The sequence below is a fragment of the Eurosta solidaginis genome, chromosome 2 (genome assembly GCF_040869045.1).
Source record: "Eurosta solidaginis isolate ZX-2024a chromosome 2, ASM4086904v1, whole genome shotgun sequence".
NCBI lineage: Eukaryota > Metazoa > Arthropoda > Insecta > Diptera > Tephritidae > Eurosta > Eurosta solidaginis.
Window position 1 is genome coordinate 287,713,571 of NC_090320.1, and position 17,513 is coordinate 287,731,083.

The 17,513-nt window shown below is 38.2% G+C and overlaps 1 protein-coding gene across 3 annotated transcripts; it reads right to left on the reverse strand.

The window, feature by feature from the left end:
- Positions 1 to 1,385: 1,385 nt before the first annotated feature.
- On the reverse strand, positions 1,386 to 17,101 carry LOC137241113 (uncharacterized). Of its 3 annotated transcripts, none has more exons than XM_067768369.1 (5): positions 17,042 to 17,101; positions 4,281 to 5,354; positions 3,486 to 3,627; positions 1,948 to 2,174; positions 1,386 to 1,888 (listed from the first exon to the last, which is right to left on the reverse strand). In XM_067768369.1, exons 2-5 carry the CDS (start codon positions 5,156 to 5,158, stop codon positions 1,792 to 1,794), a joined length of 1,344 nt encoding a protein of 447 aa, XP_067624470.1. In that variant the 5' UTR covers positions 5,159 to 5,354; positions 17,042 to 17,101; the 3' UTR covers positions 1,386 to 1,791. The 3 variants fall into 3 exon arrangements, with proteins under 3 accessions (XP_067624470.1, XP_067624469.1, XP_067624468.1); XM_067768368.1 differs by lacking the exon at positions 17,042 to 17,101 and adding an exon at positions 15,715 to 16,687; XM_067768367.1 differs by lacking the exon at positions 17,042 to 17,101 and adding an exon at positions 7,803 to 8,944.
- Between the last annotated feature and the right edge of the window lie 412 nt (positions 17,102 to 17,513).

Here is a 17,513-nt window from a genome sequence, read left to right on the forward strand (position 1 = left end):
ACTCGAGCAAGATAGTTTGGCTTATCGTCCGATGTAGTTGGGGGCACAGGAGTCGGAGATTATTTTTTGGGGTAGGATAACAAGTGATTGGTTAAATGATAACGGGAGTAGCAGTCGGATTTAGATGTTTCGTTCGGCGCGGTGGTCATATATGATGAGAGCTGCAAAAGTCAGAAATGGAAGAGGGAGATGTACCATTCAAAATTGTGTGGACCGATTGGTGGACTTAAATGAAATATAGCCTTAAGGTTAAACGGTATCCCCTGCACTTCGGTTCACACATCGATCTAAGGCAGTCGAAAGCATTCAAAAGATGATGTCTTGTTTTTAATATGGGACCGAGCTCCCTTCATTTGTAGGTGGTACCTGAAAAACGCAGGTGTGCCAGTCGTTACTTCGTGGATCAAGTTGTAAGCAGAGGTGGCGTACATCCTATTAGCTCCTTGTATTCACACATCCGCCAAAAGCCAAAACAGGTCGCAGGTGTGCCATTATAGCCAGTAAAATCACCCGTTCTCTGGCAGCACCTCTTCTATACAGTCATCTAGCGGTAGAAGTGTTGTCCTTGAAGGCATCAGGAAGGACTGAGGTGTCAACATTAAATGCGTTCTCTTTTTACAGCCGGTCGTGATGACGCCACTGTCAGCTGTTGGTTTTTTATTTCCTGTCTAGCAGTATTGTAGTGTGATTTTAGGCGCAGATAAAGTGCCAGTGAGACTCAGCTGACTTGATCATGTTATGGCGAAAGACAAAGATGCTTCTGTTCAGAAAATGTTACTCTCGATTCCCGTATTCATAAACAGAGGAAAAGAGAGGCCTCCAGTTGGATGGGGAAGGCACGTGGAGAAAACTTTAACGCCCTTTGTATTCCTTCCTTCTTCTGCTTCATCTTCTTCTTGCAGCAATAAGACTTCGCGGAGTTTAGGGTAGTTTTGGCTATTTTGAATGTACTTTGCCGGATTTTTATGACTATTTCTTCTTGGTCATCCGATTCCCTCCTTCCTTGATGAACTTGGGGTAGCCAATGCCTCGTCTGCTAAATAGACATGGCTCGCTACGGGTAGGTGAGGTTGACAGATGGCTTGAAGAAATGTTGAATAGCGCACTCAACCCCTTGAAAGGGTCGTGCTATGAATCCCTTCCATCAGGGCGTCAGCTATCGCGGAACAGGCATAGATGGCGTGACTCGTTACGTTAATACGTTACGCCTAGAAGTATGCTTTATATAAATTTTGAAAGCTTCCGATTCTTTTTTTATCTCATGCCTACGTTAAGGATGATTGGAATCTTCTAGGCTTATCCCAATAAAAGATCACCGCTGGATATAGAATTTTTTTTTTTCTATTTTTTTCAAAAATAAGCACTTTTTGTAGTTTTTTATATTGCATTAAATTATTTTTGTTTATAAAAAATGTATATGAATATAAAATATTTATATATTAAAAAAATAAAGTGACCATTCGTCCGAAATTTTTTTGTTTTTCTACACCAAAAAAAAACACTCGGAAACTTATTTTGAATTGTTCTGACTAATAGGGACAGCTTTAGTAAAAACAATTGTTCGTTTTTCATTCTTATTATTCTATTGTAGCTTACAAATGTAATTTATGGTTATCTGCTTTATACTATAGAAAGAATGCATTAAAAAGTAATATCATTGCGCCTATAGAGTGAAAGCTGGAAAAATTGCACCCCAAAAGCTCATTGATATTACTTCCTTACCGCAAATCTGCCTAAAATTATGCTTTAAAATTTGTATCACAAATAATTTGAAAATTTTTTTTTTGGCTACTATTTCGTACACTTCAATTGTGGCACCATACTTTCAAAACTCCCAATTATATTGCCAGGTGGATTGTAGTTACAAACAACGTACGTAGTATCACCTCTGAAATTTTCAAAAAAAAATTAATTAAAAATTCTAATTAAAGATATTCATGCACTCACTTTGTCACAACACCTACACCCAATTGTCGACTCTCCCGCCAAACTATTTGTGTAAAATGTCCTGTACCAGGCTTATAATTTGGTTTGGAAAAATCATAGTAGCGTATTTCATCGTACCAACTTTGCACCACCGATGCTCCACTCACCTCCATACCACGTGCTGTATACAAATTTTCGCCATATGTGTGTACTTGACGATGCTCCAAACGGCCGGTGTTAGCCAAATGCTGTTGGAATTATATAAATTTGATTAGGTATTTTTTTTTTTTTATTTTTATGATCAATATGACCTATTGCTACTGGGATTCGTCATAGCTATCGCTAAAACTAGCCGCCCAACATAACTATATAAAATAATATCGCGTGTGCCTAACATGAATCTGGACGATGTAAACATCCTACAAACTTTCTCATACTTCTGGGCGCAGCTGACATGTGAACTCCAAAGATGGGCACATGGCAACTAATATCTGCATAATAAAAATCAATACACAAATCCGAATGTTACCAGTATAAAAACTGTTGTCTTGTCTTGGGACCTGCCTTTCAAAAACCCCTTCCAACAAAGGACTAAGGAAGCCACGGGCTATAATTTGAGCACATTCACCTGGAGTGACCGGACCCTTATAAGAAATGTAAAATGCCTGACCGAACGCTGTATGGAAATACGAATGTTGGGAAAAACAGGAGGGCAACGAAGGCCAGCACCCACTGCCACACTTTTCATGGAAAATCAAAGAAAAGGGATGTTGTGGGTAAGATATTTCCCCTTTTAGATGTGATCAGAGCCTTGAACGGGTTTCGGGGTCATCGCTGTTTCTGCCATTTTTTGGCGATTTTAATGTTAGGATGGACGACGAAGTCGTCTCTAGGCTTACAGCGAGCGAATTGAGCCTCGAAGACGTAAAATCTCTCAAGCGAATTAAGGTTGATTTTCTTCTAGAGGTTGCAAAGCAATCGACAGCAGATTTAACACAAGTGTCCTGCATCTACGTACTCCACGAGGCGATTTTGAGTGACATATGGTTTGATCCTGGTATTTTGCTCCTTTAAGTGTGCTCAGCAGTAAAAATAGCCATAGTGGCGGAGTTCATCATAATTAATCACTGATTGGCGCTTAACCACCTAATCCATTCCGGCCGGAGCATGTTAGTCTAGTAATCAGTTCGATAAATCTTCCGGAGAACATTTCTCTCGAACTCTCTAAAACCATCTCATCGTCTTTCGACACCATCTATGACTCCGAGCCAAACATTAGGATGAGTATGAGTTTTCAATTGCTTACTCAGTCCGAATCACCACTTGGTGGAAAGATGTATTCTCCGTTTGCTTTAGCTCATTTTAACTCTGGTTCTCATATATACAAATTCTTTCTCAGTCTCGAATTTATATCCATCGTCAGTGAAGAGACTACCTAGGAGAGGCGCGCTGGATAATTGGGACTGAGCATCAAAAATGGCAGTGTTAAACTCTAGTCAAGTTTAACTGTAGTTAAAAATCGCAATGAAGAACCGATACTTAAAATTGTATTTACTCACCTTAGCCCATTGCTGTGCGTATTGACTCAGTTCGATGCTTAACGATAATGGTGGACAGTTTTTATGGCGTGCTCTAAATCGATTATGTGCTTCTAGACATTCTTGATGGAATTCTGATATAATATCCGCTGGAGCGGCACCACTGCAAAAGAAAATCAAAAAATAGTGGTCAGCTTGCCACAGCTGTCGCAAGGTAGAGTCACATAAGGTCAACGACAAAAAGTTCAGTTGACGTTATGAACTTTTCAAATGATCATAAGACCATTTGGTTCATATGGTCATAAGACCAATTGACTTAGCAACCTTTCTTAATTTTGCTTTATGGCCATTTAGAAAATTTCCGTTTGACATTATGACCATTTCGTGTAAAAATTTAGAAGAGTTGACTTTATAATCACTTCGGAAAAGGAGTGGCAATAGGCTTTGTGACCATCTGTAATGGTCATCAGGTCAACTGACATTATGGCCGCTGACTTGTGTCACGTTATATCAAAAAACATGTCCACCTGCCACATTTGTAATAATTCGACTTATTATCTCTATACTACACTTTAACTAGTACCCTGTCCGTCGTATACATATTCATATATGATCGGCCACCCTCTGTTCTACACACTCTTGGTATTAAAAGCTACTCTACACCTAACATCTCTGGTTGTGAATATGTGTATTCGATATCAGCACATAACTACTGAGAATTGTTGGCTCTAATTGAATGCGGTTATGGCAGCACCAGTAGAACTTCTAAGTAGATTTTAAAAGTGTATCTTCACACCCTATCCGTAACCACCTTACCTCTGTGAAATCCCATCATAAGAAGAAGGATGGGCCCCGATATGCATCACATTTTGTTTCGACATCGACTTTTTATGTACACGCGACGTTGACTGCGGACCATAGCTACAACTTCTTTGATTAGTTGATGTTGATATGGGAGGTTCTAAAAAAGTGTCGGCAGTGTGGCCTCTGCAATTAGGTGCACCACATGCGTAGCTAGTTTCATAACTATCCATTGGCATACGCTGTTGATCCATTGTCATGCATTGTTGTGTTGTATAGCCCATTGCATAAGGCGCTGGTGTTGGTGCTGGTCTCGTTGAGGTGCATGATGCGCTCACATTCGAAGGAATGGCAGTTCGTGACGCAACTTTGGTATCTGCTGTACATTGTTTCTGTGCTGCTACATAAGTTGTATTAGCGGCTGATGAGACTGTCGCATATGCCGACAATGCTTCTTCTTTTTGTCTGCATGTTCTACAAGTACATTTTTCAATTGGGTTCCGTATCGTTGCTGGTGGTGGTAAAGCTGTTTGTGGTGTTGGTGGTGGTGGAGGAGGCGGTATTTGTGTTGCACGTTGTGTTGGCGCTCCGCTTCTGCATTCATAAGGAAATGTCGAAGTGCGAGAAGCAGCCGTAGCTAAGTGATGTTGAGTTGAGTAGGAAGTTTGTTGTTGCGATCTCGTATGTGGTATCTGCTGTGGCTCATAATAATTGGTACGATCCAAAGACGGTCCACCATGCACCACGATACGTGGATTATGTACAGTGGTATTTGATGGTAGTCCATATGGATCAGAGGATTCGACATTTCTTCCATATGAATACTGCTCATAAGGATGTTGTGGATACTGGCGATATTGATTTTGTCGTTGTGTGCTACCACCATTTCCCATTTCTTATCAACAGCTCCAGAGTGTTATTTTTTTTACCACATAAGTTTTTGAGCAGCGCTTCGTACTTTAGTTGGGGATAGGCCTTTTTCTCTTTCTCTGTCGCTCAGGCCAACTAATTTTGTTTACAATTTTCTTCAACACAAATTTTGATATTTCTCCCAAATTTTCTTCTTTGATCGAAAATATATGTTTGACACTGAAAAATGACAAACAAAAATTGGGAAGAAAATCCAGGGACCGTAACAGTAGTAAATCGTATTTTTAAAAACAAAAATAGAAGATATCACTCGATTACTTCAGTGCAAAATAAAAAACTTCAAAACTATTTCTAGACGAAATAGAAAACTCAAGAAATAATTATTTTTATCCGAACAAATGAAAAAACTCGTTGTTTATTATTCATTTTTTCTAAACGGCGTGAAAATTGAAATAAAAACAATTTCAAAAAATAGTTATATTTGAAGCGAAATAAAAACTTAAGATTAATTATTTTTATCGGAGCAAAGTAAAAAAACCCCAAAAAATGTTTATTATTTTTTCGACAGAAATAAAAAAGCTAACAAAAACCACTACTATTAAACTTAAACTTAAACAAATTATAATTATTTGCCTCCGAGTGAAATAAACACTCCAAAAAATGTTTTATCCGAGGAAAAAAATAAATAAATATTTTTTCCGAGCAAACTAAAAAAACAAACATTTATTTTGTCCGAGCGAAAAAAAAAAACTCAAAAAAATTTTTATCCGGGCAAACAAAAATATTTTTCCAAGTGTAATAAAAACTCAAAAAAGTTATTATACAGTAAACGAAAAAAAACAACAAAACTTCTGCAGTCCCCTTGATTTCTTTAAGGAAATAAAACTCAATAAAAACTATTTTATCCGAGCGAAATAAAAACTTCAGGAAATAATTTTTTTATCCGAGCGAAATAAGAAACTTAAGAATTATATTTATTTTCCAAGGCGACATAAAAACAAAACAAAAAAACATTTTATCAGAGCAAAATGACAAATGTAAAAAACTTTTATTTTTATTCTAGCGAAATAAAAACTCGAAAAAAATAATTTCCTTCCCGATCGTAATAAATACACACAAACTTATGACACAATAAACCAAACCGGTTAAGCCAATATTACAAAATGGAGTCGCATTTGACAATACTCGCTTTAATTAATTTAAGTGTTGCTTCTTAACTTACCGCCAGCATAGATTTTTTCAGCATAATAAGAAAAATACTACTTTAATGCCTTTCTGAAATATGAAGTAACGTGCAGGAAAATAATGCCTGCGGTCTGTATTTCCTTTTGCGGGAGGGTTTATTTGGTTTTTTGAAGAGTAAAGGGAAAAGTTTTATCCAACGAGTGGCTAGATCTTCGGAGTACCACATTGTCTACAACTAAGAAATATGGCAACAAACTGCTGACGTCAATGAGATTATTGCCGATCTGAAATACTACCATGAAGTTGCGGATGAGTACCTGTAAGACTTTTATTACGAAAACTCGGGATTGACGGAATACGGACCCAAGGCCCAACATTTATCTATGTTAAGTAGGCGTTGAGTTAGGCTCATTGAGCTGAAAGAGGTGGGTGGTGTAAAAATATATAACGGTAGAGGTTTTACAGCAACGACGCTTTAACAAATCAGGAGCCTTGTTATGAAACTCGATGCGAAAGTAATTTCATTTGGATTTGAAAAAATATATGCATGTGATTTTGCAGTTTTCGAATCGCATCTCCTTTCGAATCGAGTTACAGAAAAAGGCTCCAGAGCTTATGGTTTTACCTGTTGGCAAACACAAAAACGTTTAGACAAATATCAAATACTCCCAGCCGTGTGATCAAACCCGACAGACATTATTCTGACTATTTCTACCTATCCACCTGACTCTTCACTGTCTAAACCTCTTTCTCTTTTCCTGTCCATTTTGCATTTTCTGGTTTTCTTCAATCGTCTCATTCAACTTCCCTATTCCTTTCATTCCTTCGTAAATATTCCCGCTTTTCCTCTTGCCCTTCCCGCTCTTGCTCAAATCCAAGTCTACCTCTCATTATTACTCTTAATCTTAACCTTATTCTTAATCTTCCTGCCCTGTTTTTACTACATTGGCTCAATCTGTTACCCTGTTTCTTCCCTTTAATCTAACTCTTCATCTCCCTCTTGTTCTCTTTACTTTCCCGACTTCCCTCCAACTTTCTCTACTTTTTCTTCCTATTTCCACTGTTTTCTCTTCTCTTTTGTTTCATATCCCCGTTTCCTATGTGTAGATATATCGAGTTTATTTTTTTTTTCTGTACTACGCATTACTAGGGGAGTAAAAAAGTAGAAAAATAGCACCAAAAATTGTCCCTCCCTAATTCTTTAAAACTCATGACCTAATGCGGTCCATCAAATTTGTTTTGCTGTACTGCTGACTTCACCTATCTGGTTTCATTGCGCCATGGTAAAACTCAAGAAAATAAAACCAAGTAACTTATTGATGTGATCTTTAAGACCCACTTGCAGGAAGTTGTTATTTTTTCAAAAAATTTTCAAAAATGTATGAGCTTAACCCCTTTGGGTCTAGAAATAAATTTGCCCAATTTTGGCCAATAATTGTTATTTACAATCCCTGAAAACTCAAAAATTGAGAGGAAACTCACGTTCAACAATCATCGCCACTCTTCTTGCAAATAACCACACGCGTTGCTATCAGATGACATTTCGAGGGACTCAAACAAACATTCGTGTGCGAGCGGCACATGGGCGGTGCATCATACGCCTGTTGCTCTTCTATTTGTACCGCTTTGCCATTGCTTCCCCTACGTGAGCCTCTACGTTGTGACACAGATGCATTAGCTTGACAATCTGGATTACAACAACCACACGATTCTGTTGCATGCGCTTCATCCATTGAATCATGACTTCGTTGTCCACGTCGATCTCGACGACGGCTTTGTTTACAACCCATCACTTGCAATACAAATGCAGCACAATAACATTAGACCATCAAAGATTTGACTTTAGCTGGTTGTCAGTATGTTGACCCTAACTATTAATTAGTTCTTGTGGCACATACTTTTGGATACTTTCCGAAAAACGAAAATTTTGTTGATAATTTTAATGATTTGAAATTTTTTAAAACGAAAATAAGTTGACAGATAATAAAGCAAATGAAAAACTGCGACGAAAAGATTACAAACAGAGTTGCAGGAAAGTGAGTAAATTTCAGGTTTGGTAATTTTATTCACAGATGGTTGCTTGAACTGTGAAAAAATAAGCGAGAAGCTATGAAATATTTTATCGAAATGTAGACTCTTTAGGTAGCTTCATTCAGGAACTAAGGACGAGTCCTAAATTATCTACAAAGATAATGAAGGTCAAGTGATATTCTACGAGCGTGGTCATCGCTTCCCATAATATTATATTTATCAGACCTACGCTGACGCTGATAATGTGCACAGAGCCGGCTCCTAAAATTCAAAGTGTTCAAAGGAGGAACCAGTTTCGAAAAAGTAACGGAACTTGAAAAAGTCCAGGTAAGCGGCAATTTGCAAAAAATTTTCCGTTTCCATAGGAGAAAGTATACTTTTAAAAAAGTAAACGGTCCCAAAAAAGTAACTGGTTCCAAGAAATTAAATCGCTCTAAAAGAAAGTAACCGATTCCCAAAAACAGTAACCGGTTCTTAAAGAAAGTAACTGGTTCCAAAAGAAAAAAACAGGTCCCAAAAAGTAACCGATTCGTAGAAAGTAAATGGTTAAAAAAGAAAATAACCGGTTCCAAAATCAGTAACCGGTTCTTAAGGAAAATAACTGGTTCCAAAAGAAATAAACGGGTTCCAAAGAGTGACTGGTTCCATGAAAGTAAATCGCTCTAAAAGAAAGTAAACGGTTCCAAAAAAGTGGCCGATTCTTAAGGAAAGTAACTGGTTCCAAACGAAAAAAGCGGGTCTCAAAAAGTAGCCGATTTCAAGAAAGTAAATGGTTAAAAAAGAAAGTAGCAGGTTCCAAAAAACCGTAACCGATTCTTAAAGAAAGTTACGGAAAAAACTGTTTCCAAAAAAGTAACCGGTTCCGAAAAAACAAGCAGCTATAAAATAAAGTACCCGTTCCATAAAAGTGACCGGCTCCAAGAAGGTAACTAATTTTTAAAAAGCAACCGTGTTAAAGAGAGTGGAGGAGGGTTTCTCTATAGGGAGAAGTGCTTTCTCACCTGCTTTGGATCATGGTTGTGAACGACTTGACCCAATACCTAAAGAGTAGGGGCGGCTTATGCTGATAACCTACAAACCTTGTCAAAGGGAAATTTCTGATTCGGATATCGTGACCACGTTGTTTTCATCATGCTCTTTAGTTGTGACCCTAACAAAACGAAGCAGATTCCGTTTACGACGGAGTACAATATTTGTTGACTTAGAACCCTGAATTGGAACAGTTCATCTGGTGCTGTCTGACAGGGTTAAGTACATATCTTGATACTATTTTTGATAGCAAACTGGAATGAAGGCCTTGAAAATATGGTCAGGTGTACACTACAAACACTTCCTCTACGGACATATCTAGCTCAGTTAGCTGTGGGACGTATTCGACTCTCTGAAGGGGGAAATGCCGAATCAATATCTGTGCTATCCGTAACTGCATCGTTTTCACGCAGTGATTCACTAAATAATTGGAATATAGTATTTCCGCTACAGAATATCGTGACAAGATGGATCTAAAAGTGTTTAAGTGGGCTGTCTATTACCTGGTTTTTCAATTGATATATTTACGGGTTTCAGTGGAGTTTATAAAAAAAGCCATGGATTCTTATGAAACAGGTAAGCGTGTATAATATTTATGTATTTTAAGATTTATATAGTACTTAACGCCTTCGTAATACATTTTTTAAAAAGGGATGTATTGGGGCAAATTTTTTTTCCCGATTTTTTTTTTCCAAAAGGTTTTTGTTTTAGTGCCTGCTTTGCCCCGCATTGATTCCAATTTTTTTAGAAAGCTTGTATTTTGTTAATTTAAATAGTGGAAAGATTGGTCCCGCTTATTCCCGCTTTTTGAAGAAAATTTATAATTTTGAGCGTTGCACAGTGGTGCCATCTCTACAGGGTGAGCAATAAAAAAATAGTAAACGTACTCCAATTTTGTTGAAATTCAGCGCGTGATCTTGTTGTAGCATAAAAAGAATATATATGCAATATTTTGATGATTGGTACCTTGCCACGCCCCCTACTCTTGTGGGCGATTATATTAAAAGATATCTGATTTTTATGAAACTCAGTTTGGACGTTAATCTCACGTTTAGAAACGCAATTGTAGTATTTGATGAATCAATGTGCTGATACCGAATCCTAAATCTACTTGGCCAATGTACCCCAAAAACTGCAATCGATGACTACCATTTTTTTGTATGTTCTGTATATTAGATTTTTTTAATTAAAGTTTCTCTGGTCGAGTAATCACCCGTAAAGAATTATTAAATCACATGAAAGAATCAGATGCGGAAAGTATTAACGAAAAATTAAACAGTTTAGACAAATACCTTCTAAGCTTCGGACCTTATTCAAAAAAGATACCATTGAAACTCGAAAGAGACATACGTCGTTTGAAATCTAAGATGATGACCTGTCTGACATACCCTCTGATGATGAGCCCTAAAGAATGATAACTAACCATGCGACTGGACTTCTGTTACAAATAACAGAGTATCGGATTGGGATACGAGTTTTAGCTTTAGTATCGATTATTTACTATACTGGTAATACCGCACAATAAGCCATGTATAGAAATTCACTATTTTTCCGTAGGCTTAAATTTTTTTGATAATTACTTAATAAATTGTGTTAGAATTCTCGATACCAGGCACATAAAAATAAATACCAAAAATAAGCAAAACGTGCGATCTGCTTGTAAGTTGTACATTATTATACTAGAATGAATTATTAAACTAGAATATTCTTAGACTTTTTTGGACCACTGTATATATAATAAAATAAAATAAAAAGTTAAATATAACTGAAATCACGATGAGTAACATAATTAAACAATTTAAAGTAAAAAACAATGACTTTTTAAGAAACTCTGCTGTCCCTAGACTTTTCTGGACCACTGTATGTATAATAAAATAAAATAAATAGTTAAATATAACTGAAATCACCACGAATAACATAATTAAACAATTTAAAACAAAAAACAATGATTTTTTAGCAAACTTTGCTGTCCGTAGACTTTTTTAGACCACTGTATATATAATAAAATAAAATAAATCTAATCTAATCTAATATATATTATAAATGGGAAAGTTTGGATGTTAAGATGTTTGGATGTTTGGATGTTTGGATGTTTAGATGTTTGGATGTTTGGATGTTTGGATGTTTGGATGTTTGTCCAGACGTTTGTCTTTGTGACTCAATAACGCAAGAACGGCTGGACCGATTTGGATGAAATTTTGCACACATATAGCCAATAGTCTAGAAGGATCTACTAGCTATATATTTTTCAAAAGGGGCGTGGTCCCCGCCCCCTAGGAACAGTTATAATGTAATTATTATATTTTTTCGTCTTTGCGACTGAATCACGCCAGAATGGCTACACGGATTTTGATGAAATTTGCGACACAGACAGTAGTCTACTAGCGAAATTTTTTTCGAACATGGAAAGAGGGGTGGGGGTCCCACGACCCTTCGAGAAATTATTTTTCATAATTTTTACACATTATAACTTTACGTATACTGGCCTTCACCAATATCACAGACTCAAGGGGTCAAATAAGTCGAGGGCTTACAAAGTAAGCAGTGACACCCTCCGCCCGCCCCCTTTATTTCCCCCTCTGGTGTAAAATCCATAAATTGTTATAACTCAATCTAAATTTTCTCCTAAATCAATAATTTTTGGCATCTGGTACATACAGAACGAGATCTAGACAATTTTGGAGGAACGATCAGTGGTCCTCTCCTCTACTCCCGCCATCCGCCCTCCATCAATTGTTTTTATTAGCACGCTTTTATTAGCTTTACCTGTATGTTTCTATCTAACTTTTTATTCGCTCCAATGCGCCTGCTGCCTTATTAACATGGTTTTATAATTAGCTTCACCTTATTTGTAATCCCGTAAGGGTCATATCGAGACCCTTCCGGGATCATTTTTGGATGGTTTTCGGGATCGGTCCGGGATTACGCCGGGGTAATTTCGGAACTTTTTCGGGACTATTTCGGGATAATTTTGGGACCCTTCCGGGATCATTTCTGTATAGTTTTAGTTTAGTCGGGGTTATTTTGGGACATTTTCGGGACTATTCCGGAATCATTTCGGGACTATCTCGCGATCATTTGTAGACCCTTCCGGCATCATTTCTGGATGGTTTTCGGGATCCGTCTGGGATCCCGTCGGGGTACTTTCGGGATCATTTACGTACCTTCGAGAGATAAATTCTTGATGGTTTCCGGGATCATTACGAGACTTTTTCGGGGTTATTTTGTGTCCCTTTAGGCATCATTTCTGGACGGTCCTCGGGATTCGTCCGGCATCCCGTCGGGGTCATTTCGGGACTTTTTCGCGACTAATACGGGATCATTCGGCATCATTTCTGGATGGTTTTCGGGATCCGTCCGGGATCTCGTCGGGGTCATTTGGGGACTTTTTCGCGATCATTTGGGGGCTCTTCCGGCATCATTTCTGGATGGTTTTCGGGATCCGTCCGGGATCTCGTCGGGGTCATTTGGGGACTTTTTCGGGATCATTTGGGGGCTCTTCCGGCATCATTTCTGGATGGTTTTCGGGATCCGTCCGGGATCTCGTCGGGGTCATTTGGGGACTTTTTCGGGATCATTTGGGGGCTCTTCCGGCATCATTTCTGGATGGTTTTCGGGATCCGTCCGGGATCTCGTTGGAGTCATTTGGGGACTTTTTCGGGATCATTTGTGGGCTCTTCCGGCATCATTTCTGGATGGTTTTCGGGATCCGTCCGGGATCCCGTCGGGGTCATTTCGGTACTTTTTCGCGACTAATACGGGATCATTTGGGAACCCTTTCGGCATCATTTCTGGATGGTTTTCGGGATCCGTCCGGGATCCCATCAGGGTAATTTCGGGACTATTAGGGGATCATTTGGGAACCTTTCCGGCATCATTTCTGGATAATTTTCGGGATCCGTCCGGGATGCCGACGAGGTCATTTCGGGACTACTTCGAGATCATTTGGGATACCTACCGGCATCATTTCTGGATGGTTTTTGGGATTCGTCCGGGATCCCGTCGTGGTCATTTCGGGACTTTTTCTCGACTAATACGGGATCATTTGCGGACCCTTTCGGCATCATTTCTGGATAGTTGTCGAGATCCCGTCACGGTCATTTCGGGACTTTTTCTCGACTAATACGGGTTCATTTGGGGACCCTTTCGGCATCATTTCTGGATAGTTTTCGGGATCCGTCCGGGATCTCGTCGGGGTCATTCGGGGACTTTTTCGGGATCATTTGGGGGCTCTTCCGGCATCATTTCTGGATGGTTTTCGGGATCCGTCCGGGATCTCGTCGGGGTCATTTGGGGACTTTTTCGGGATCATTTTGGGGCTCTTCCGGCATCATTTCTGGAAGGTTTTCGGGATCCGTCCGGGATCCCGTCGGGGTCATTTCGGAACTTTTTCGCGACTTGGGGCCTCCCAAGAGGGTTAGGGGTGCGTTCGAGATCCCGTCAGGGTCATATCGGGACTTCTTCGGGACTATATCGGGATCATTTCTGGATGGTTTATGGGATCCGTCCATGACCCCTTAAGGGTCATTTCGGGACTATTAGGTGATCATTTGAGGACCTTTCCGGCATCACTTCTGGATGATTTTCGGTATCCGTTCGGGATCCCTTCGGAATCAATGCGGGACTTTTTCGGAATCATTTGGGATTCCTTCCGGCATCATTTCTGGAGGGTTTTCGGGATCCCGTCGGGGTTATTTCGAGACCTTTTCGGGGCTAATACGGGATCATTTGGGGATCCTCTAGGGGTCGTTTCGTGACTTTTTCTGTATTATTTCGGGATCATTTTGGGACCCTTTCGGTATAATTTCTTGATGGTTTGCCGGATCCATCAGGGTCATTTCGGGACCATTTTGGGATCATTTGGGGACCCTTCCGAGATCATTTCTGGATCCGTCCGGGATGCCGTGGGAGCTATTTCGGGATTTTTTGTTACTTTTCCGGGATAGTTTTTGCACCCTTCCGGGATCATTTCTGGATCTGTGCGGGATCCCATCTGGGTCATTTCCGGACTATTTCGGGATCATTTTGGGATCCTTCCGGAATCATTTCTGTATGATTTTCGCGATCCGTCGTGGATCCCCTCGGAGCCATTTCGTAACTTTTTCTGGAAAATGTCGGGATAATTTGGGTACCCTTCCTGGATATTTTCTGGATGGTTTTTGAGATCCGCCCGGGAGCCCGTCAGGGTAATTTCGGAACCTTTTCGGGATCATTTTGGAACACCTTCACGGATCATTTCTGTGTGGTTCTCTGGATACGTCTAGAATCGTGTCGCTGTCATTTCGGGTTTTTTTGGGACTATTCGGGGAACTTTTGGAGACCCTTTCGGGGCATTTCTGCATGGTTTTCGGGATCCGTCCGCGATAGCGTGGGGGTCATTTCGTAGCTTTTTCTGGATAATTTCGGGATCATTTGGGACCCTATCAGGTTATCAGCTCATTTAGTTCTTTTTTTTACTCAATTACAAAAATAAAATGCATTACACAGAAAACAAAATTTTAAACAGATAATAAGCAGGCTAACGCGAATAGCCCATATATTTAAATTTCTCCTTGCGGACGGGGCCGCGGGTAAAGGCTAGTAGTTAAATATACCTGAAATCAACATGAGTAACATAATTAAACAATTTAAAGCAAAAAACAATGACTTTTTAAGAAACTTTGCTGTCCGTAGGCTTTTCTGGACCACTGTATATGTATAATAAAATAAAATAAAATAAAATAAATAGTTAAATATACCTGAAATAACATGAGTAACATAATTAAATAATTTAAAGCAAAAAAAATTACTTTTCAAGAAACTTTGCTGTCCGTAGGCTTTCCTGGACCACTGTATATATAATAAAATAAAATAAAAGTTAAATATAACTGAAATCACGATGAGTAACATAATTAAAGCAAAAAACAATGACTTTTTAAGAAACTTTGCTGTCCGTAGACTTTTCTGGGCCACTGTGTATATAATAAAATAAAATAAATAGTTAAATATAACTGAAATCACCATGAATAACATAACTAAACAATTCAAAGCAAAAAACAATGATTTTTTAAGAAACTTTGCTTTCCGTAGACTTTTTAGACCACTGTATATATAATAAAATAAAATAAATAGTTAAATATACCTTAAATCAACATGAGTAACATAACTAAACAATTTAAAGCAAAAACCAATGATTTTTTAAGAAAATTTGCTGTCCGTAGACTTTTGTGGACCACTGTATATATGTATAATAAAATAAAATAAAAAGTTAAATATAACAAAAATCACCATGAGTAACATAATTAAACTATTTAAATCCAAAAAATTATTTTGGCCGCCCAGATTGCTCAAATACCTCTATGTGCTGCGTCTCGTGGCTTATGCCGATTTTACTACGAAAGAACTTAAGTTTATTATCGGTTGCATTTTTATTTGGGTTCCGTTTCCGGGATGATTTTTTTTTATTTCTCTGCGTTTCCCGTTTTAGTTTCGGTGTTGGCTTCAGCTCTGATTCCATTCCTGTTTCAGGTTTAGGAAAGTTTTCAGTACCGATACTGACTTGTGGATCCAAAATCGTGTCCGATTTAGGATTACGTTAAAGTTTTTTTTTTTTCAAAACTCTTTTTTTTCCAATTTAAGGTGCAATTTTATTCCAGGTTTCGGTTACGTTTCCTAGCTCGTTTCCGCTTTTTTCTTGATTCCGAATCTTTTTTTGTTTCAATATATGTCTGATTTGGATTCAAGTTCGGTTTCACTCTTCGTATGATTTCTGTATTTGTTTTAGTCTTCGTACGACTCATTTTTCTCCTGCCGTTTCAGTCGTCGTATGATTTCGATTTTAGTTTCAGCTGGACTTTTCCCGTTTCTATTACGTTCGCATGATTTGGTTTCTGTTTCAGCCAACGTCTGACTTTTGATTCCGTTTGAGTTTCATTTTCTGTCTGATTTCGATTTCAGATTGTGTTTCACTCTCCGTATAATTTCGGTAGCGATTTTCTTCCGGTATTATTTTCCGTATAATTTCGGTGTCATTTTCAGTTTTCGGTCATGGTTTCTTTTCTCCTTATGATTTCGGTATCTGTTTTTCTGTTTCATTCCAGTTTCTTGTCCGTTCTATTTCCATATTAATTCGGGTTCTGTTCTGTTTCCATACGATATCGGTTTCAAATTTATTCGCCATATTATTTCGTTCCAGTTTTAGTTTTAGTTCCATTCTGTTCTGTTTCCATTTTCTTACGCGTTCCGGCCGATTTCTATATCGTCACCGCTCTCATTGGCTCCATTTTACTCTTTTATTCTATTTTTGTACAATGGAAAATTCTTTCATGACTTACACATTTTTTAGCAAGGACATCGTATGTTAAACTCTATTTCGCTGCTTACAATGTAACAAGATAGACTTGCCTGTTCCGTGGTTGCCTGACAAGAAATTTAAAGATGAAACTTTATTATAGTAAGAAGATCTTAGCAGAAGCTTTCTTCTGTCGTTTTTAATAGTCCTAAGACAAGTTTCGAATTTTTCTAGGTAATTTTATCACGCTCTTTCTAGGGGATTATTGTGGACCTATTCCGTTTATCACATTCACTTCAAAACTTTTAAAATACTAAAGTGATTAATAATCACTTCAAACGAAATTTGTATACGCAATGAAACATCTTCGAAAATCACCCCAAAAACTCACCAACACCAACTAAACATTTTTTTCACCAGCAAACTTAGTACCACTTCCGCGAATTCAAACGATAAACTAAACGGCTTGCACACAGAATCGACTGATATGAAGCCTAGAAGTGGCTTTGGGAGTAAAGAAGTATATACATATGCCAAAACTGTAAATACGAAAGCACGCAAACATGCTTACATACATTTATAACAAAAGGGGAATGAAATGAGTACCCCAAAGAATTTAACTAAGATAAGAAATAAAATGAGCGGATAATTATTTACTTGCGAGTATTTATTATTTAATAATTATTTTTTCTTATACAAAAAGTAAGGAAGTACAAGTTCGGGCAAACCCGAACATTATATAGCCAGCGGTGTGTTTTCACATATAAAATAGTGAAAAAAATTTAATGGTAAATCTCACGAACACTTTCTAAAAGGTGGGAGTGGTTGTCAACCTACTTTTCTCAGGTCTATATAACCCTGCC

What these genes read in the sequence shown, in the direction of transcription:
- LOC137241113 (XM_067768369.1), bottom strand. Translation starts at nt 5,158, where the DNA reads ATGGGAAATGGTGGTAGCACACAACGACAAAATCAATATCGCCAGTAT. An exon ending in TATGATGGGATTTCACAGAG is followed by an intron (nt 3,628 to 4,280) that starts GTAAGGTGGTTA and finishes TTTCTTTTGCAG; the next exon opens with TGGTGCCGCTCCAGCGGATA. An exon ending in ACGCACAGCAATGGGCTAAG is followed by an intron (nt 2,175 to 3,485) that starts GTGAGTAAATAC and finishes TAATTCCAACAG; the next exon opens with CATTTGGCTAACACCGGCCG.